Source organism: Misgurnus anguillicaudatus, chromosome 10, assembly GCF_027580225.2.
Source record: "Misgurnus anguillicaudatus chromosome 10, ASM2758022v2, whole genome shotgun sequence".
In the NCBI taxonomy this organism is placed as follows: Eukaryota; Metazoa; Chordata; class Actinopteri; order Cypriniformes; family Cobitidae; genus Misgurnus; species Misgurnus anguillicaudatus.
Window position 1 is genome coordinate 25614219 of NC_073346.2, and position 23048 is coordinate 25637266.

The following is a 23048-nucleotide window of genomic DNA, read 5'->3' on the forward strand; positions in this document are numbered from 1 at the left end:
CATAGACATAATATACAGATAGATGCCTCATTCAACTGCTCCATAGATGTTGTTTATAACACATGCATGTGCTGCCTTAGTTAACACGTGTCGGAGACTTTTTGAGCATCAAAAGTATTCAAGTGACTTTATGAAATGAAGATTGATCCACTGTAGTCATATGGACTATTTAAATGATCTCCTTACTGCCTTTCTGGGCCTTGAAAGTTGCGAGTTGGATTGCTGTCTAAAAATGCTCTCGGATTTCATTAAAAATACCTTCATTTGTGTTGTGAAGATAAACAAAGGTCTTACAGGTGTGAAACAACATAAGGTCAAGGGTTCAAACACAGGTGAAACTGATAAAAATAATTTGTATACCTTGTATTGCTTTGTACGTCGTTTTGGATAAACATTTTCATCCTGGGGGATTAGCTAAAGCCAGGACTCTTTTCTTGGACCACAACAAACACACGGATTGCAGGCAACAGTTTACTTCCTGGGATTGGTGATGTAGACAAGACCGACATTATCATAATTCCTTCCCCTTTCGGACTCAGCCTGCAAGTTAACTTTCAGTTAGCAGCCGAATCTTTCAAACATGGTAAGGAGCATCACATTTCCGGCTGACGTCAGAGGTATCCAGGCCAATCACAACGATTTACAGATTAGCTGGCCAATCAGGGATACAGAGCTTTTCAAATCCGTGCGTTTCAGGAAGAGAGTGAAATCTGGAGCTACAAAAATGAACGGTATGTGGAAAATAATGTGTTTTTTTAAAGGGACTGTAAGTAGGATTTTAAATGTTTTATTAATCAAAATCAATGTCTTTATTCATAAATATGTCCTCGTTGGTGTCAAATGACCTCTGCCAATGATCTGACTTTTCTTTGTAAGCTTTGAATTTCTCCTCTTTACTTACATTGAACGGGTAAGTCCAAGGAGGCATTCATATTGTTCCGCCGTATTGATAAACTATAATAGCAGAGAGGGACAAAAAGCACTAGCCTACCAATGCGTTTCCACAACGCGTTTTCATTAAAAACACGTGAACCAGCTGCAACGGACAAGGAGATCAGCTATTACATAACGACTACCGTAGTTGCAACACGCATTTGGAAAGGCGAGGCGCTAGAGAGCACTGTTCGTTTGAATGCAAAATACAATTCCACCACTAGATGGGAGTAAATCCTACTTATTGTCCCTTTAACCATAAATCACACAAACACATTGTATTATACCAAATACACAAAATAACGTTGTTTTTAGCAATGAAATAGGTGCTCTTTAAGATATGTCAGTGCAAGTTGTTTTCTGTTTGGACAGCACTTTATTATTTTAGTCGAGGACTAGTCTAATCCCTGTTCGGGAAACCGCTCCATTTATGGATCGATTCTAAACCTCTTTGGCTTATAAAACATTTTATTGTGGGTTTCTGAAATATTTTAAGCAAATATGTGTATTACGCAGAGTTAATTGGAAAATGTATTTATAATGCAGCACTGTATTTGATAACTCAAATATAATTCAAATATAAAACATAATAACTAAATAAATAATTTAACAGGTCTGTTTTTTAATGGAAAGTGAAAATTTCTTGTTTTTTTACGAAAAAGCTGACCTAAATATATAAAAAAATCCTAATTAACTCACACTCGTGCTATCACAGGTGTATATACCTTGCATATCCATGGAAACATACAGATCAGCTTCGTCTTGAGATATGAAAGAACCAAACGGTTCTGACGTTATTGAAGTCCTATCATATGTGAACCATAACGATCTGTATGTTTCCATGTTGTATTGATCGCTAAATAAGCTCAAATATTAATAGCATGATTCAACTTCAGAAGACATAAAACCCTGGACCACAAAACAATTTCCAAAAAACAACCAAACAAAAATTGGTATAATACAATGTGTTCGCGTGGTTTGTGGAGGAATTACGCTAATGTCGGTCTTGTCCGCGTAAACCGGCCCAGGAAGCAAACTGCTGCCCACAATCCGCGCGTTTGTTGTAGTCCAAGAAAAGAGATTTACATTGAAAATGATAACTCGCGTCATCGTTTACTTTGGGGTTTGTACCTTTTGCATATTGTTAACATGTACTAATACACACTTACACAGCAAAGGAAATGTAAAATCATGAATCGGACCATAGTTGCTCTTTAAGTAGCATGGGAATATTTGTAGCAAAAGCTAAAAATACACTGTAATTATGGATTTTTCTTTTATCCCTAAAAATCATTAGCATATAAAGTAAAGATCATGTTCCATGAAGATACTTAGTAAATGTCCTACTCTAAATATATCGAAACTTTATTTTCGTAAGTGGATGCAGTTGCTAGTGACTTTATTTGGACAACTTTAAGGGTGATTTTCTCAATATTTAGATTTTTCAAATAGTTGTATCCTGGCCAAATGTGGTTCTATCTTAACAAACCATACATCAATGAAAGACTTATTTGATGTACAAATCTGCATTTGAAATTTGACTGGTTTTATCAACGGAGTCATTTAAATTACTTTAATGATAACAATTATATTACTAAAGAAAGAAATTCATATACATCTGGGAAGGCAAAAGGAAGAGGAGTAAAACATGAATTTTTATACTTGGGTGAACCATTTCTTTAAAAATAGCAGCTTGTTCCGAATAAACATTTTAACCCTTCATTTGCTGCTAAACATTGGTGCTCTATGAACAAAACTGTAGGCATAGCACGTTATAACACAAAACACAAGTTAGAGAATAGTTACAGAAAACTTTCTCTAGTGCTTCACATAGTGTACTTCACTTTCGAAAACACAGACAGACGCTCTTGCCTAGCCACCATGTGCCGAAGCAACAAATGGTGACACGCTGCTAACCTTTTAACCTTAGCAGTAAATCTGCCATTTAGGATGAACTCAAGCTGCCATAAAATGTAAAATCTGCAAAGACTTGAACATTCCAATGAATAAAGCGCATATTGCTTCTTAGTAACATCAGTGTAGATCTTATAGGTCAAGACAGCTCAAACTGGCTAAACAAAATATGTGGCCCGGATCAGAGCAGCTACTTACTTTAGGTGGCGCCTCATCCGATCCCCCAGAGTCCCAGGACACGGGGACCTGTCTTCTCATCTCCATACGGCTGCGCTCCTCCTGTTGAGCCTTCTCCTCTGCGAGAATCGTGCTGCACACATATTGGTAGATGGCGTTAACAAATAACATCATGTATCTTTAAAGCAGCTAACTGGGTGACACCTTAAAATCCTGAACTGATCAGCTTGAGAGATCCAGAGCAGTAAATAAGCTTACTTTATAACCACCCTCTAAATGTGGTAAAAACTAAAGCTCTTCTATAAAAACGGTGAGTAATGATTACATATATGAAAGACATTTCCAGCTTAAAGTAACTGATTGTGAAAGGTATAGTCAATGCATGGAGTCAACACAGAGTTATGGAGATTTCAGCAGCTGTTGCCGAATCCTGGCATCGTTTCATCACGCTATTCATCATATTACACAATCAGAGATGTCATGACACGCTTGAAGTAACGTCAGACAGCCCACATACTATTGTTCATAATCCTCTAAACACATACATAGATGTGACAAGACAGACAGCTTTGGATAAAAGTGTCTGTTAAATGCATAAAAAAATGAACTGAATGAATAAAATCCTCATGTTGAGCACTTCCACACCTCATGCTCTGTGAATCACCTTCATGCGTATACAGCTTTATAGTGCATCCCTCAAATTACACACACACACAGGCAGCTTTCAATGCATTTTCAAACTTAAACAACAAATGCTTAATAAGTTATCACTGACCCTTAAACTCACCACACAGCCTGAATGTTTTCTGTGAAGGTCCTATTCTCGCTTTCAGAGGTGACTACAGAGACACAGGAGGTGCGAATGCCAAAGCGTGAAGGTCTTAGTGGCGAGAGAACGCGAGCTGCCTCATGGCTTGACTCTCTGAGAGACTATTTCTGGAAACTCTATTATCTCTGACAGAGCCCATGTGTGTGGATAGAGGAGAGAGATGTAGGATAAACAAAAGGGACACCTGTTCTGATCAATCCAGACCTCTAGTGCTCAGCACAATTAAACACAACCATAAAAGTTAAAGGAATAGTCTACTCATTTTCAATATTAAAATATGTTATTACCTTAACTAAGAATTGTTGATACATCCCTCTATCATCTGTGTGCGTGCACGTAAGCGCTGGAGCGCGCTCTGACGCTTCGGTAGCATTTAGCTTAGCCCCATTCATTGAATTTGGCTACATGCGTTTTTGCCAAAATAACTTGGAGAAGTACTTTATTCCATCATGTAAGCAAAGTCAACAGGCGTTCAAGGTGTTTGCTTTCACTTCTTTTACACGTTCTAAATGTATATGCATCGTCTATTCTTGGGCCATGGTTAAACATCTATTAGACTTTCACTTACAGCCCAAAATTGCTTGCTGGGTATGCTGTATATTTTACTATCATGTAATACGAGAAGTTTATGGATACAACACTTCTGTTCTTTCACTTCATAGCTGATTATGCAGTCCGAGTGTGCAAACAAATAATAATTAATTCCTGATTATGCTTGTCGTCTACTAATTACGCTAAAAAAATCCTTGAAAACAATTTCCATTTAAAATGACTTGATCATCCTGTGTGTCAGCATCTTGGGTTATCTTTTGTTTGATCTTTATTACAATCGCTTATGCTGAAAGTACACAAACCGCATTTCATTTTATGATCGTAATGGAAAGCTCTTTAACACAAACCTCATCTACACTAATCATGTAGACGCAATAAAGTCCATGAATACCTTAAAGACTAACCACAATTTAAACCTGAAGAATATATCACCTCACTGGATTCCTCTTTTAACCACAAGAGGATATTGACTAAGCCTGAGTGCTCATCATTTTAACACCAATCGTTGCTATAAATTCAAAGCGCAAATATTTACAGGGTCTCCTAGAAACAGACGTGCCTCAATGTAATGTATAGCAAAATTAATACTGGAAAGGAAGAGGGGGAGGGGGGGGTGACTTGACTAATATGCATTTCCATAAATCCACTCCTAAAGGCAACTATAACTTATTTTTTAAAGGATTAGTCAATTTTCTTTAAAAAATTCAGATAATTTACTCACCACCATGTCATCCAAAATGTTGATGTCGTTTGTTGTTCAGTCGAGAAGAAATTATGTTTTTTGAGGAAAACAGTCCAGGATTTTTCTCATTTTAATGGACTTTAATGGACACCAACACGTAACAGTTTTAATCTAGTTTCAAATTGCAGTTTCAACGAAGTTTCAAAGGACTCTAAACGATCCCAGTCTTATCTAGCGAAACGATTGTCATTTTTAACAAGAAAAATAAAAAATATGCACTTTTAAACCACAACTTCTCTTCTTCCTCCGGTCGTGTGACGCACCAGCGCGACCTCACATAATTGCGTAATACCGTGGAAAGGTCACGTGTTACATATATGAAACGCACATTTGCGGAACATTTTAAACAATAAACGTACACGAAAACATTAATTAGTATCATTCGACATACAACAACGTGGGAACGGTCCTCTTTCTCCACACTTTTAAACACTGGAGCGTAGTTTTGCATACGTCCTCCGTGACCTCTTGACGTGATAACGTATTGCATTATGTCGTGCTGGCGCGTCACATGACCAGAGATATAAGAGAAGTTGTGGTTTTAAAGTACATATTTTTTATTTTTCTTGCCAAAAATGACAATCGTTTCGCTAGATAAGACCCTTATGCCTCGTTTGGGATCATTTAGAGTCCTTGGAAACTCAGTTGAAACTGCAGTTTTAAACTGCATTAAAACTATTAAGTGTTGGGGTCCATTAAAATCCATTAAAATTAGAAAAATCCTGTTTTTCTCAAAAAACATAATTTCTTCTCGACTGACCAAAGAAAGACATCAACATTTTGGATGACATGGTGTTGAGTAAATTATCTGGATTTAAAAAAAATAAAATTGACTAATCCTTTAAGATTTGGTTAAGAAATTAAAATTTGATAATACATATAGTATCTCCCCCAGAGAAATGTGTGACCCGGTCTGGGAAATCCACACTAAAGTCTCAAAATAATTTTAAGGCTAAAATCAACATTTGATTTCAATCATTCTCATAAACTTACACAGTTAATATATTAAAGATATCAAGGATATAATTTCACAATGTTCTTTACATTATATAGGATGATATTACGTAAATAACATTAAATCCCCCAAAATGACTTTAGATCGGTTTTCACAGGTAGGGATCTTTAATGTGAGATCAAATAATTGTCCAGTGCTTTCAAATCTGTTTGCGTGTGATGCATGAATGTTTTTGCTTAAGGCAGAAAATATTCTTCATATTATGAGGCAATCAGAGTAGTGTTTGTCTGTCATGGGGTGCAGCTGAGGTTATTTTTCCTTCATTTTTTAGCAGGTTTATGGGAATTTAATGCATGTATGGACATGAAGAGACATTTTGGGAAGTCAGACTACTGCGTAACGAAGGATGCTTTCCAAACAGCTGCATGCCATAGAGATTCCTTTTTTGGGTCTGCCTGCGAGTATTTGTGTGTGTTCACGTGCCTGACAAGAGTCAAAGAAAGATAAAGAGAGAGGGAGAGTGTTTTTTCTCATAGTTGCCATTTCAAATCAGGTCCAAACGGGAAGTGTCATAGACAGCCAGTGGGTGGGTCATGACTAAAGAGTTTCAACTTCCTAAAAATTGGACCTAAGATGGGCTTGAACTTGCACCGCCCACAATCACCAGTAAAATGTGTCAGACTTGACACATCCTTTACTGAAAAACCAACCAACCATCTAATCTTCCTAGCGTTACAGCACCCTCTACTGTTTTCTGCAAAACACTAAATAACAGCACTCCCTTTATTTCAAGCATGAAATGTGCCGAACTATGACCTTAAAATTCAAAGTTTTATATTCTGAGTAGATAGTAGAATCGTTAAAGGAAAACACCACCATTTTTCAATATTTTACTATGTTTTTACCTCAACTTAGACGAATGAATACACACCCATCTTGTTTCAATGCATGCACTTAATCTTTGTACAGCGCATCGTGAATGTGTTAGCATTTAGCCTAGCCCCATTCATTCCTTAGGATCCAAACAGGGATTAATTTAGAAGCCACTAAACACTTCCATGTTTTCCCTATTTAAAGACTGTTACATGAGTATTTACACAAGCAAGTATGGTGGCACAAAATAGAACGGGGCGAACTATATTGTATGGCAGAAGAGCACTTAGTTTGCAGCACATCGACCTCGGCGTGCAGTAACAGCAACACTTCTGACTACTCCCCCTCTCGCTCAAACTTCCGTCAATATTACTGCACCCGAGGTCGAACTAAGGCTCTTCCGCCATACAATATAGTTTTTTTATCCGCTTAATAAAATTGCCACATTTATTTTGTGCCACTATACTTGCTTGTGTAATTACTCGTCTTAAAATATTGAAAACATGGAAGTGGATCCTAAGAAATGAATGGGGCTAGGCTAAATGCTAACACATTTACGATGCGCTGTACAAGGATTAAGTGCACGCATTGAATAAAATAGGTATGTATTAATTTATCTAAGTTGAGGTAAGAACATAGTAAAATGTTGAAAAATGGTGGTCTGATCTTTTCCTACTTTAAATTTTACAAAGCAAAGTCATGTCGACTGACCTTAGTTGAGCTTTGAGCTCGGTGAATCTGGGTCTTTTGCTGGGGTCATACGCCCAGCACTTAGTCATCAAGCTGTAGAGGGTCGGTGGGCAGCTGGGTGGCATAGCCAGACGTTCCCCGTTCTCGATCCGGCCAATCACGTCGTTATTTTTCACGCCCTGGAATGGCTTTACTCCATACATCAGAATCTCCCACATACACACTCCTAAACAAAGACATAGATACAGAAAGCTTTATTTTCCTCTATCTTTTACACACTTTCTAAATAAAAACTAAAATTTTAACTCGGCACACTGTGCTACACACAGACAAGACCTATGGTTCATTTTCTAAACAATTTGGAGGTCTCGGATGGATTAAACAAATTTTGCTAATGGAAAGTCTTGGTAAGCATCACTGCGTAGTCCATTAGGATGTACTGAACATGATTCACAGCAATAAACTTACCAAACATCCACACGTCGCTAGCTGAGGTAAAACGTCTGAAGTTTATTGACTCTGGCGCCATCCATTTAATAGGTAGTTTTCCTTTAGAGGCTGGAAAAAGAGAAAGTCGAGACAGAAAGACAAGAAAGAACTATTGAAAAAAACTAATTATTTTATATTATAATTATATTTTTATAATTAAAGCTCAAAAATGTAGTGTGTAATTATTAGAAGGATATTTTGACAGAAATACAATATAATATACATAACTACATTTTCAGTGGTGTTTAAAGACCTTATATAATAAATTATTATGTTTTGATTACCTTAAAATTTGTCATTTCGATCTACATACACCATGTGTCCCCTTACATAAAAGTTACCATTTTGCACTGTCATGTTTCTACAGTAGCCCTAACCAAACAAACTGCTCAACAGGGCATTTCGTCACTATGTTTTCTTCTGAGACGATGACATGTTTGTCCTGTGGCAGCTACTATCCCTACTGAAAAATCCAGCTAAGACCAGCGTAAGCTGGTGAGCTGGTTTTAGCTGGTCTCCCAGCCTGGTTTTAGGCTGGTATTGCTGGTGTAGCAAGCTGGTCTAGCTGTGTTTCGCTCACTTTTTAAGCTGGACTTAGCTGGTCATGCTGGAAGACCAGCTGACCCAGCAGCTTTGCCAGGCTGGAAGGACCAGCTTAGACCAGCTACTGCCACCTTAAACCAGCTACCAGCTTATGCTGGTCTTTGCTGGACCTTTCAGTAGGGATAGCTTCTCTGTGTGTTTTGAAAGAGAGGACTGAGCAGTGGATGGAGACGTTGGTTGCAATTTGCAATCTCACCGCTAGATGCCACTAAAATCTCCACACAGCATCTTTACTAAAACTTCAGATGCATTTCAATGTTTACATGTGCACTGTTTACAACGGATGCAAATGCCCAACAGACAGTACAAGTATAAAGATCTATAATACAAAATTTGAAATTAAAAAACTTGGTACTAAATTGCAGTATTATTGGTATTGTGCAGTACAAGTCTTTTTTCCAGCTTTTTTAAAATTATTTAATTTTTTGGTAGTCATTAGCTGTGTCCCAATTTGAAGGCTGGGACCTTCTAAGGACACAACCTCAGAAAGCGAGCACTTGGTCTTTGAAGGTCGCGGCCTTCCATAAAGAGAACTGATATGAGACAGTCTAGCCTTCGGAGGATCCATAATTTGCTTCACCTGCTGTATGGCGCCCACCGCGCCTGTCAGTGGGACACAGCGGAGGTATTTTTGACTTATTATAATAAATATGTAACCAGAAAAATATCAATTTTATTTTAGAAAAAATGACACGTTGATGTAGATTAAACTAACCAACAGTACATCAAGTTAATCAACCTTAGTAATATACGCAACACACACAGAATAATATTAATACAAAACATATAAATTATAATACCAAAACAAGAAAAGTTTTTCTGCTAAATAGACCTTAATTTAACAAAAGTTTAATTGTTTATTTTAAAGAGCACCTATTTCATTGCTAAAAAACGTTATTTTGTGTATTTGGTATAATACAATGTGTTAGTGTGGTTTACGGTTAAAAAACATTTTATTTTCCACATACCGTACATTTTTTAGCTCCAAATTTCACTTTCTTCCTAAAAAGCACAGATTTGAAAAGCTTGATAAGTGTCCCTTATTGGCCAGCTAATCCGTACGTTGTGATTGGCCTGAAAACCTCTGACATCAGCCGGAAATGTGACGCTCCTTACCATGTTTGAAAGATTTGTGCACAATGTAATGCTAACAAGAGTTAAAGCAACACTAAAGACTTATTGCTCTTTGCTCCCCCTACGGGTTAAAAGCGTAATTGTTCATTACCACTGTCGTAAATACTGCAGCATAGCTGGCTCTGATTGGATTGTAGGTCTGCCGTAAAGCAAGTTTTTGTAGTTTTCACTCGAACTACAGGACCACTACCCGACGGTTGGAAACTTCTTTAGTGCGGTTTTGGCCGATAGAGGGCTGCAAAGCGAATGTGAAAGTGCCATTCACCCTGTTTTGAGTGGATGAACCACTGAAACTTTTTTGGAAACGTTATTTTAAGGTAAAAAAACTCTTTGGTGTTGCTTTAACTTACAGGCTGCAAGTCCAAAGCGGGAGGAATTATGATAATGTCATAATAATGTCTTGTCTACTACATCAATCCCAGGAAGTAAACTGTTGCCTACAATCCGTGTGTTTTTGTTGTAGTCCAAAAAAAGAGATTTACGTTGGAGACGAAAACTTGCGTCATCGTTTACTTTGGGGTTTGTACCTTTTGTATATCGTTAACATGTACAAATACACACTTCCACACTAAAGAAAATGTAAAATCGTGAATCGGATCATTGGTGCTCTTTAAAATACCCAAACCGTTATGCTCAGCCATTACAGGTGCGCAATGAATCTCAAGATAGCCTCTGCTGCATTGTAAGCATCCTTCGAATTGGTCACAGCCTTTGAATTGGGACACAGCTATAGTCATGGATCCCAACATGTTACACGCCATGACAATATGATATTTTCTGTAAAACGTATCTTATAAAGCTGAAAATCATGATTTCCTGTTGTCCAAAGTAGTCAATATTGGCACCATCAAACTCTGTTACCAAGGCAGACTGTTGGCCATCATGTATGTTTGTGTTTAAGAGAGAGTGTGTGCTTTTCTCTATGTATGACTGTCAGTTATGTTACATACTTTTAACACTTTAACTAACAGAACTGACAATAACTAATTCGGACAACAGCTGACACTTTTAAGAAAATATTATATTGCTACGGCCTGTAACATCTTGTGATTAATGACAATGAGTACCAAATATAGCAATTTGAAAAACAACAACAACAAAAAGAAGCATAATCTTTGTATATGTATAAAGCATCACAACATTTGTCAAGGAAAAAAGCTTTAATTAGGTGATAAAAGCATCAAAACCTTTATAATAAGAGCTGTCCTCCATGTATCTAGACAAACCGAAGTCTCCCAGCTTTACACAGTCCACCGAAGACACCAGAACATTCCGTGCAGCGATGTCTCTGAGATAGGGAAACATTACAAAAGTGCTGAGTTTTCAATTCTTATCCGTTATAGTAGTAAATATGTTTTTTTACATCTACTAGATTAAGATCCTATGTGCAGAATTATTCAACAAAAAGTTATCCGTGTTCAGTATTTGTTAATGTCTGTGTGCATTGGACAGCACCTACCTGTGCACAAAGCGTTTACTTTCCAGGTATGCAAGAGCTGTGCTGAGCTGGTAAGCAAACAGGATGAGCGAGGCTAAATCCAGACTGTATTTCCTAATCTGAAGAAACGATCGAAGCTAGGAAATAAAGGAGAAATTTAGACTTTCATAAATGTAGCAGTAAATATTTGGCAAGTGTTTGCTATCCGACTCAAAAATCAACAATGATCACTAGATGGCGCTGGTGTATAATTCTGTTACATGAGATTTAAGACTGTGTCCTCTCTGTTTGAAGGTTTAAACAGGACTGCTATAATCATGCAAACAATAGCACGCAGGTGTAAGAGGAGACAATTTTAAAAAGTTTCACCATTTCTCTGTACAACTTTATATAATAAATCATACCAAAAATGACTAAAATCACTGTAGTATTTACATGCTAATGATGTAAAACAGTAATCACAGTAAAGGACTGTCTACTTCAATCATCTATGAGGCTGTTTACACTTGGCATTAACATGCGCTTTCATCGATCAGATCACAAGTGGATGACGCTAATGCCAGGTGTAAACGGTGTTCAAAACGTTTTGAGCTCGTCCACTTTCGACCACTTTCAACCACATCCAGAGGTAGTCGAAACCACTTTCGATCGGAGCTTTGGAGTTGCGGAACGCACATGTGGTTGAATGTGTTCGAACAGCGACACGTGACCGCATTCTCTCCGCCCATTTATCTAATATGAGGTTTAAACACAAGTTTTACGTCTTTTTTTACTTCTGGCGTGAACATACGGTGAACAGCGCTATTTTTAGCCTTTCATTGATAAAACTAACGCAGGCTGATCTCCGTAGTTTCGTTTTGAAAGCGTGTGAAAGATGCGCGATCCTTTTTCATCAATTGCGCCGAAAATTCAGAGAAGCTCTTACATACATACGTACAAAACTCTGTGCAGCATGTTTACTTGCTAAACAAGTAGCGAACTCCGACATAATATTAGTTTGCGTCAATATAAACTCATCATTACTCCTGCTGGCGTTTAAATGACAGCAGAAGAGACTCGCCCGCCCACCGTCTCACAGACCGCCCCCTCACAGTATTCAGAAAAGAAGCGGTCGAAAGTGGACAAAAGAGACGGATTTAAATACCGGGTGTAAACGTAATGTGTCTCTCTCGTCCGCTTGTGATCCAATCGATGAAAACACATCTTAATACCAAGTGTAAACAGCCCCTATTTGGCTAAAACAAGAGTTTAAACCGTGCCAGTTACGTGGAGCTTAAAAGGGACATACCACGAAAATCTGACTTTTTCCATGTTTATGTGCTATAATTGGCTCCCCAGTGCTTTTATCAACCTAGAAAAGGTGTATAAGATCAACCCAGTAACTTAGTTTTCATAAACCATTCTCCACAAGCATGTAAAAAATAGGTAATTGAAATTTGGCTCCCCTGGTGATGTCAGAAGGGGATAATACCGCCCCTTAATCTGCACTATCCATCCACGCCACTGCCATTTAGTGCAGAGATCAGCTTATTTGCATTTTAAAGGACACACCCAAAACGGCACATTTTGCACACACCTACAAAGTGACAATTTGAACTTGCTATAATAAATTATCTATATGGTATTTTGAGCTAAAACTTCAAATACGTATTCTGGGGACACCAAAGATCTATTTGACATCTAAAAAAAGTCTTGTGAAATGTCCCTGTTAAAATAAAATAAAAATTTGGTCCATACAGATTATATAAACATTGTGCTTTAAATGTCTGTTCAGTTTAGTTAACAAGGGTGCTTTAATAAAATTGAGCATTTCAAGTGGTCACAAGAGACACATTTGAAACGCATGTAATACATGTCAGCAAGTTCTTGGTTGATGCAGGGCTCTTTGTATGACTAAATCATACGTATATACCCAGCTCTACACACAGTCATCGAGCGTGTCACTTTGATTGAATCATCTGGGTACTATAACAAGCCGCCACTGCTAGCAATCATCTTTACTGCACCTTTATGGCCATTTTATGAGACAAGCAGGCATGATGGATTCCTTCAACCTTAAGCTTGGCCTCAATCTCTGTAAATAATGAGCGTTTAATAGCATCACTTTCCCTTTGAGTGTTGAGTTATCTCTTCTCTGCTGATTTAAGTCATTTAGCCTCTTCCACCAAACCCCAACGTCAAATTATAACACGTAGCCCAGAAAAATGGCCCACCTCTCCCAGCGTGCACAGCTCCATGATGATCCACACGGGGTTTTCCGTAATGACGCCAATGAGCTTTATGATGTGAGGATGATCGAACTGTCGCATGGTCACTGTGGATATATGAGATATAAGTTATTGTGCCAAATATTAACCTTTTTTGGTTAAAAGCATCGTCCACTTGTGATCAGATCAAAGAATATCTTAATACCAAGTGTAAACATGGCCTATATGTTAAAAATGTGATTTGGCACTCACATGCCTCCTGGAGGAACTTCTCCCGAACACTGTCCGAGGTGCAGTTCTTACACGTCTTGATTGCCACAGAAAGTGCAGGGTTCTCCTAATATCAAACAAACAAAATAATAATTTACTTTTTCCCACCACTGTGTTTACATTATTAATCCACACATATCAAACATTTAAATACATATACATTTATATAAATAATGCTATACAGTCGATTATACCAGGCATATGTAGATCCCTTGGTGGACGTCTCCAAATTGGCCCTCTCCTATACAGCGGCCCAGCTCGATTCGGTCTCTTTGGATCTCATAGTCCCGGGCTGAAAGACAAAACAGATTCACAGTCGTCACGCATTGTCTGATTGGGCACTTTTCATCATGCACTCTACTTAGATATATAAAGAATAAACGAATAAGACATGCAATTCTTTAGTCAATGTATCCGTTTAATAATATAATATACATCCCATACATGCCATAACAACCTAACAATCAATCACAAATGCATACACATCTCAATAAATTCATTATGAGAAGACATTTTGAGTTATCATCTTAAGATCTGCCAGTGGCGGCCGGTGACTTCTTTTTGCGAGAGTGCACGAAGTTCGTCACAACATGTATGTAGCCCGTCATGTGTGTGGTTCCTTTTTCAAAATATGTGTTTTGCGCGTCGAGTGATCCTATGGGCATCACGTGTCTTGTCAAAATAAGTGCCTGCTGCAGATGCGTCTAAAGGGTTTATGATAAAAGAAACACTCGCTTTTGCCAGATACTCGCATAATCTCATGCGTAATCAGAGTTTACTGTTAGGGTGTCTTGCGTGTATTTTGTGAATGTGAGCGTCTCTTTTATCATAAACGGTTTTGACGCGTATGCAGCAGGCACTTATTTTGACAAAACACGTGATGCACATGGTTCACATGACGCAACAAACACATTTTTTGAAAACACGAGCAACACACATGACACTCCGAACACCTATTTTGAATTTGCGCCCCTCGGATGAGCAGTCACGAGCCGCCACTGAGATCTACAAAAAAACTGTGTCAAAGCCCTTTTGAAACACCTTCATTGAAGTTAGATGTGTCTGTTATATTAAGTCAATGAATAAATACCCAATCACAGAAACAAAAGCACGGGCAAAGCAAAAGCACACAAACACACAAGCAGAAAAGAATGAAAGCAGCAGGAGAGACATTTTTACCTTCTTCTAGTCCGTAATATTCTGTTGTGCCAATAATAAGAGAAAACAAAATGGCAAATATAACACTGGACAACATTAAGGCCATCATTACTGGACAAGCATTTTCCTTTTTTCATAATGTAGTATTGACAGTAGATTTGTTTACACATAAACTAGGCACCAAGTCCTTTTTTCTGACCAAATCATTTTAGCAGGATCAATATGAAAAGTATATAGTAGATTTAATTTTTCTATGCGTCTATTAGAATAATATGTAAATGTACAATGATAGCGTGCATGCAGCTGACAAAGGTTTGAGTCTTGTTTGCAACATGTCCCGACTAAGATGCAGGCATACACATAGAGATAAAACTGAACATTATTGTAGGGTTCAGTTTCAGATCTAAACAAACAGCTAAGCAGAAACCAACAATGACTCAAGGCAGTTTCATAGCCTTGGCATCAATAACACCAAACTGTGTGTTCAGGTAGATAACACAGAAAATAGAAAAGGAAAACATGAAATTGCATTGTGCTAGATTGATAGAGTGTGTATTTACAGTAGAACCACATAATAACTATATAACTCCATATCCTGACATTTTCAGCATTAAATTCAATACATTGTCCAATTCTAGTTTACAATATAGCAAGGCAATACCGTTACATTACTACTACTCCACTATTTTAAAGGGACACTCCACTTTTTTTGAAAGTATGCCCGTTTTCCAGCTCCCCTAGAGTTAAACATTTGGTTTTTGCTGTTTTGGAGTCCTTTCGGCTGATCTCCGGGTCTGGCGGTACCACTTTTAGCATAGCTTAGCATAATCCATTGAATCTGATTAGACCGTTAGCATCGCGCTAAAAAAATAAGAGTTAGGCTATTTTTCCTATTTAAAACTTGACTCTTCTGTAGTTACATTGTGTGCTAAGACCAACTGAAAATTAAAAGTTGGGATTTTCTAGGCAGATATGGCTAGGAACTATACTCTTATTCTGGTGTAATAATCAAGGACTTTGCTGCCGTAACATGGCTGCAGGAGGCGCAATGATATTACGCAGCGCCTGAAATAGTCCCCTTGGTAACTTTCAATAGCAGGGGACTATTTTCAGGCAGTGTGTAATATCATTGGAAACTCTTTGGTTATTTTTCGTGTGATGCTAATGGTCTAATCAGATTCAATGGATTATGCTAAGCTATGCTAAAAGTGGTACCGCCAGACCCGGAGATCAGCTGAATGGATTCCAAAACGGTAAAAATCTAATGTTTAACTCTAGGGGAGCTGGAAAATGAGCATATTTTCACAAAAAAGTGGAGTGTCCCTTTAAAGGTGACATCAGATGCCTATTTCACACAAGTTGTCATGTTTCTTTAAAGTATTTCTGTAACATTTTTGGTGAAAATTCCTCAGTGGTTCTGAAAATAAACCTTTTTATCTTGTCAAAACCAGCTCTGTTCACAGCGACCCGTTTTGGGGCGTGTCTCTTTAAATGGTAATGAGCTACTGCTTACCCCACCCATATCTTCCATTGGTTGTGTCGAGACGAGACACATGTAGTGCTGTGTATCTTTTGGTAAAAATGATGTCAAGAATACAACAAGACGATGCCCACGAAGAAATGTCAAAACTGACACCAATTTGAAACGGGCTGCTGGATGACACATTTTTAAACTCAGACAGTTTATAACAAACTGGCTACATGTTTTCTTTTCAGTTTTTCTGAGCTGGCAGACACAGCAGAAACCAACTAAATGCAAAAAAAATCTACAGAAGTGAAAATTTAATCTGATGTCACCTTTAAACTAGATACAACACTTAAACTTAAGATGCTTATAATGTTCTTTACATGTTCTTCAAATGTTAAAGGATCTTTATGAGACAATTTAGCAAAAAAAGGTTATTCAAAGCAATATGCTTAAATTTAAATATTCAAAGTGTACAAGCACAAAAAACTCAAACTTGTGGACAAAAAAAAAACGAAAACTGATCAACAATCAGACACAGATACTCACTGGAAGGCATAGTGTAGGTGTCCTCTTCATCTATAATCTCTGCGTAGTCGTCCGTTTCTGAAAAGGGAATAAACAGTCTGTGTAAGCTCAAATACACCAGCACACTTTTCAACACAAGCACAACCAACACCTTCCCAAGTGTCTCTGTGTCGAAGCGTTTAGCTCTCTAGTGTGCAGAAGCTCGAGTTGGTTAAGATCACATCCACACAGCTGTGATATCAGAGTTGAAAGTGCAAGTATGTGGATAAAAGGGGGAGCGTTTTTCCAAAGAACAGAAAAACAGATGAAGTCATGGGTAACCCTGCAGCTATTGTGTCTATCCTGTCTAGTTTTAAGTATAAAGTTATAAGCCAAAGATGCTCCCAGAGCAATGTGGTGAAAATCAACAGATTTTGACCACTAAGACAACTCCCAAGTACAGAGTACCATAAGCAAACACTTCACCCTTACAGCGAAAGAAAATGATGTGTGTTTTTAATAGATAATCTCCCTCATGGCAGGCGATGACTAGTTGTACCAGATCAAAACAACCTCAAAATTCCACTGGAAGGTAATGGTGCAGGAGGTCACATATGCAACTAGACACCTTATCTTTCTGGAGTTTAAATGAACGTACAATACTATGTGACATAAGTTCAGATTTTGTGGATTTTAGTGCATTTACTGTTATCTTGCATATATGCGGGTGTACTTATAGGAGTAAAAAAATAACAGAACTGAAAGTTTATCTCCTGGAAAAACGAATGAAAAACATTGATGACTAATTTCCTGCTACACAATCCCTTCTCCTAATACAACCTTTGATCAAACAGCAAGTAGGAATCTATGATTCACAGCTGTGACACAATCTAAAGCATATTGACCCACACATTGTTTCAGTGTCCAAAGAAAACTGTGCCTGTCAAGCCATTATAAAGTCCCTGTGAAATCAAACTTGAACATTTTTCTAAATTGTTTCATGTAAATGTGAGGGCAGTTTACCGGACAGGGTTTAATTTAGTCTAGGCCTTTGTTATAAAGGCAGATTTAAGTAGTTAAAAAAAAAAAACTTACAAAAACAATACTGGTGTGCATCTTGAGACAATACAATGGGATTAATATATGTTAAGATATGTCAGTGCGAGGTGTTTTTAAATTAAGGCAGCTCACACACCCGTTCTGGTAAACTGCCCCATAATGTCTAAATGTATTGCCGAAACTCTTCTCAATGACTGTGAACTATGTAGTACTGAATTGCAGAGTTAGATCCTTAAACAGTTTTTCACCATTTCTGAATTCAAAACACAAATCACAAGTATCCGTTCAGCTTGCAGCAGTATTTCAAACTAAGACCTTGTTCACACTGTCAATCCAAATTCGAATTTGATGCATACCTGATTGGAATCCAATCACATTAAGAACGTGTGACTGGACAAAAACCACATGAAATTCGTTTTTTCAGCTTTTCGGTTACGTCATGCTGTCGCGTCATGTAAAACGTAAACACGTCAGACGTCGAGGCAGATTGTTGTGCCAGAGCAACGTCATTGCCATAGAAACAGTGCAGATAATCCAGAAAACAGCAGAATGCTACAGGACGTACAGATTGTATCTGAACAGTTGTGATACACAATATGGACAATGAGTTTGTCAAATCGGATATGCACCAAAATCGAATTTCAACTGACAGCGTGAACAAGGTATAAGAGAGATGGCAGCTTTTCCATGAGTGGGAGTGGTTTCAGTTCCGACAGCGGACACACCCCACCGCTTGAGAGCAGAGAATCCTGCCTGTTTTTCCAAGATTTTGATAACTTATTTTATGTACTTGGTGTTTTTTCCAGCATTCGAGTGGTTAATAACACATTTTGTCTTTGGTGTTACACATTTAATGTCTGACTTTACAGGGACTTTAAAAAAGTCAAACACTGAAACAATATTTCATATTTGTACCCTGAAGGAAAGGTATCAGCAAAACTTCTCCATTTAGAAGTCTTTCGCTTTTTTTAAATTTACATCTGTGTCAAGTAAATGTATTCAACAGCACTTTTGTTTTGCAGTTCGCCTGAATTCAGCAATAAATGCGTATTAAAGTAAGACTTTACCATCATCAATATCATCTGTGGATCCAGCCAGCATGCAAATAAATTAAAAAGTCAGAGAGAGAGACAGAGAAAAAATAAATAGAGAGCATTAGATTAATTTATTTATCATAACAGATAAAGTCAACGCTGAGAAAAGGCTTACAGTGGGAAAGACGATTTCATGGCTGTTACACATTGCAATAAGCAAAGCCCCAAGCAACAGAGAGCAGATATTAAAGAATTGCTTTAAGAATTCACATTCCTTGGATATATTGAATAAGCATGCACAAACTTTATCTCTCTAACACACACACACACACACACACACACACACACACACACACACACACACACACACACACACACACACACACACACACACAAACGCACACACACACACACACACACACAAACGCACACACACACACACACACACACACACAAACGCACACACACACACGCACGCACGCACACACACACACACACACACACACACACACACACACAAACACAAAGGTGCAATTACAGTGTAATTGTTGAAGGTCTGGTGGAGGTTTAGACCACAGACAGGCTTCACTACATTCATTCATATTGTAGAAATAACAAAATCAATTTCAGTGAACTAAACAAAAGCCTAGATTACCATGTAGAGTGCTAATAGTACTGCAATAACGCAGACAGATATCAATCTCTAATGCTCACTGATCTAGAATCAGATTTATCGATTCAAACTTTGGGTTTGGCTTCCATTCATTTACAATTCTACCAATTCAAGATGCTTTTATTTAAAGCAGTGATTTCAAAACATACATTTCTGTGTTAAAGAGATAGTTCACCCAAAAATGAAATTCCTGTCATAATTTACTCAACTTATATATATTATTCGCGATTAATCACATACAAAATAAAATTTTGCATAATATATTTTTGTGTTTATTGTGTGTAATCATTATGTATATATAAATACACACATACATGTATAAATTTAAGAAAAATTTTGTTTATGTGAAATAAATAAATAAATAAATAAATAAATAAATAAATAAATAAATATATAAATATATATATATATATATATATATATATATATATATATATATATATATATATATATATATATATATATATATATATATATATATATATATATATATATATATATATTAGGGCTGTGAAAATAACGCATTAATTCGATTAATTAATCTGAGAAAAAATAACGCGTTAAAAAAATAACGCAGATTAATCCATTCCGTATTGACCTTTGAACCTGGATACATTCTAGCCACCATTTGACTGTAAAATAAAGGAGGTAGACGAGAACGCGCTGGCGGTGACTGGATCATTGACTGGAACATTTACTTATAAAAAAACGGCCTGATGGAAGTGATGATAAAAATAAAGTATGCAACGTCTGCAGCAAAGAATTTGCACATCATAGAGTCCGTCCACTCAGAAGTACCACATCATACAAAGCACATGGATTAAAGTTCCCCGTCGTTACACGGAATTGCAAAATTATTAAATTCACTTTTCATAAAGACGACGTGTATTCATCTTTTTAAGTGGGATGTGATCAAAGCCTGGAGTGGAGCAAACTCACGTTCCTCTCTCCACTGTAAGCTTTCTGTAATCACTACGCACCGGATCCACTCCGGGTTTTCTGGCTGTAGCGCGTAAGATGAGGTAAAACTTTATTTCAGCTAGCAAGGACAAACTTATAATGCAGGAAGGCTCCGATGTTTTGGAGATCGATAAAGGTGTATGGACCAATGGAGATTGACTTGGCTTAGCGGAATGATGAAGATTGGGATCAGAAAACCAAACAGCCAATTAACGTATGTCTTTGCACAGTATAGGTGTCCTGTATTTTGTGGGTAAATGATTTCTCTAGTACGTGATTACTCGCGTCCCGTTTTTGACTGCTACGTTGATCTAACCAGTGGCTGATAAAACGGGTTTTTTAAACTAGTGAGTACACTTTATGTGGCGCCACAAGAACCAAGAAGCAGATGACATCCAAATCCCGTGAGAGCAGTTCGAGAAATCATAACAGAAGACTGCTTCCTAAATGCTCTCGCGGTACTTTGATGTCATCCACCTGTCGGGTTCTTTATTTAAGGTTTATGTTCAATTGCACAAAAAAAGCCCTGCAATTGATATTGCACTGTTAAACTTTTGTTAAATAATCTTCCTGAGGCACTTTATTTCCTTAGCATATTACATAAATATTTAATACTTTCACAGCAAAATTATGTAGGCGATTAATTTAGATTAATTAATCACAGAGTATGTAATTAATTAGATTAAAAATTTTAATCGATTCACAGCCCTAATATATATATATATATATATATATATATATATATACTGTATATATATATATATATATATATATATATATATATATATATATATATATATATATATATATATATATATATATATATATATATATATATATATATATATATATATATATATATATATATATATATATATATATATATATATATATATATATATATATATTACACATAAACAACATTTTTCTTAAATTTATACATGTATGTGTGTGTGTGTGAATATTATATACATAATGATTACAAACAATAAACACAAAAATATACTATGCAAACTTTTATTTTGTATGCGATTAAACGAGATTAATCTTTTGACAGCCCTAGTAAATATATACAAACCTGTATAAATTTCTTTGTTCTGGAAGATATTTTGAGGAATGTTTCTAACCACACTGCTCAGAACCCCCATTGACATCCATAGTAGGAAAAAAAGAATAGGGCTTGTGATCGTTTTAGTAACAAACAGTCCTCAAAAATCTTTCTTTGTGTTCATCAGAACAAAGAACTTTATGTTTGTAACAACATGACAGTGAGTAAATTATGAGAAAATTTTTATTTTTGGGTGAACTATCCCTTTAAATTAACAATCACGTCTTATGAAAACCAATGCAGGTGATCACAAACTTCATGAAAGCTATGTATCCGAGTCAGCAATAACCATTAGTTACCCAGTAACAGAAAATGCAAAAAAAATCATCATCAATACAAATTGGAGGTCACAGCTCAGGACATCAGAGGATGAGAATGTGATCCTACCTGAAACAGAGATGGCTTTGGCCCGAACTCCTTGTAACCGTTTCTCATGGTTGGCTGATCTGTGTGACAGAGATTGAAGAAGATGAATGGTGTACATTTTCGATCAAACTTAATCACAGCGTGACCTTCTCCAAATCAGGCAGAACATACTGATCCGTGCTGAAGCCACTAAGCCAGGCTGTTTCATTAGTGTGCGAAAGGGGAGATGACATAACAGACAGGCACGCACACTGATTTTTAATGGCAGTTGGGCTGAGGGTGAGATTAGTGTAGAGGTACGCTGAGAGATTCCACACATTTGAGCCAAAGGGGCTTTTTACACCTGGTCACTTGCGTTTTTGGATTTCACAGACAGGGATACATATGAAACAATATTAAGAGTTTGCACTTTATATAGGTCAATAATCAAATAAGCAGATTTGTGGCATTGACCATGTTACCTAATTTGAATTTTGAGACTTACCTTGGAGCCTTTGGGATTGATGGAAGCGCTCTCTCTCCCTCTGTTAACACAGAGAGCATGTGTATTTTGTTAAAATGTATATATGTCACTTATATATGTAACTGAAGCAAGACTAAAAGTAGTTCTAACTAAAGTTGTATTTACAGTATACAAGTCCGCTGACAAATCAAACAAAAATCATTCGTTTTTGATTTGAGGTGATAAAAGCAATGGGATCTCAGAATAATAGTTTACCAGCAAACCACATTAGAGTCATAAGGTGGCAACCTGCAATCTACTATTTGTGAATATTTTGTGAACTCACCTTTCTGTACGCGGACAATAAACGAGGAGGACAACCCACTAACAAGCCTGCAGTATCCGTCAATGAGATCAGCCATGTTCTCCGCTATGTTCAGAGTCGTGGTTGTTACAGTCAGGGGCTGGAA

At 37.1% G+C, this 23048-nt stretch overlaps 1 protein-coding gene across 17 annotated transcripts in view; it reads right to left on the reverse strand.

The window, feature by feature from the left end:
* The window catches only part of ptk2ab (protein tyrosine kinase 2ab), an 82648-nt gene that overhangs the window by 19816 nt on the left and 39784 nt on the right, over window positions 1-23048 (reverse strand). For 6 of the 17 annotated variants that reach the window (XM_073872229.1, XM_073872226.1, XM_073872223.1 and 3 more), the window contains 14 exons: window positions 22925-23042; window positions 22621-22660; window positions 22158-22216; window positions 19063-19077; window positions 16978-17035; window positions 14986-15014; window positions 14001-14098; window positions 13789-13873; window positions 13543-13643; window positions 11351-11466; window positions 11079-11179; window positions 8134-8223; window positions 7687-7891; window positions 3046-3157 (listed from right to left, as the gene is read on the reverse strand). In XM_073872229.1, coding sequence (XP_073728330.1) covers window positions 3046-3157; window positions 7687-7891; window positions 8134-8223; window positions 11079-11179; window positions 11351-11466; window positions 13543-13643; window positions 13789-13873; window positions 14001-14098; window positions 14986-15014; window positions 16978-17035; window positions 19063-19077; window positions 22158-22216; window positions 22621-22660; window positions 22925-23042 — 1227 coding nt within the window. Of the gene's footprint in view, window positions 1-3045; window positions 3158-3811; window positions 3941-7686; window positions 7892-8133; window positions 8224-11078; window positions 11180-11350; window positions 11467-13542; window positions 13644-13788; window positions 13874-14000; window positions 14099-14985; window positions 15015-16977; window positions 17036-19062; window positions 19078-22157; window positions 22217-22620; window positions 22661-22924; window positions 23043-23048 lie in introns of those variants that run through there. The other 11 variants (XM_073872225.1, XM_073872219.1, XM_055210321.2 and 8 more) reach the window with 6 other exon arrangements.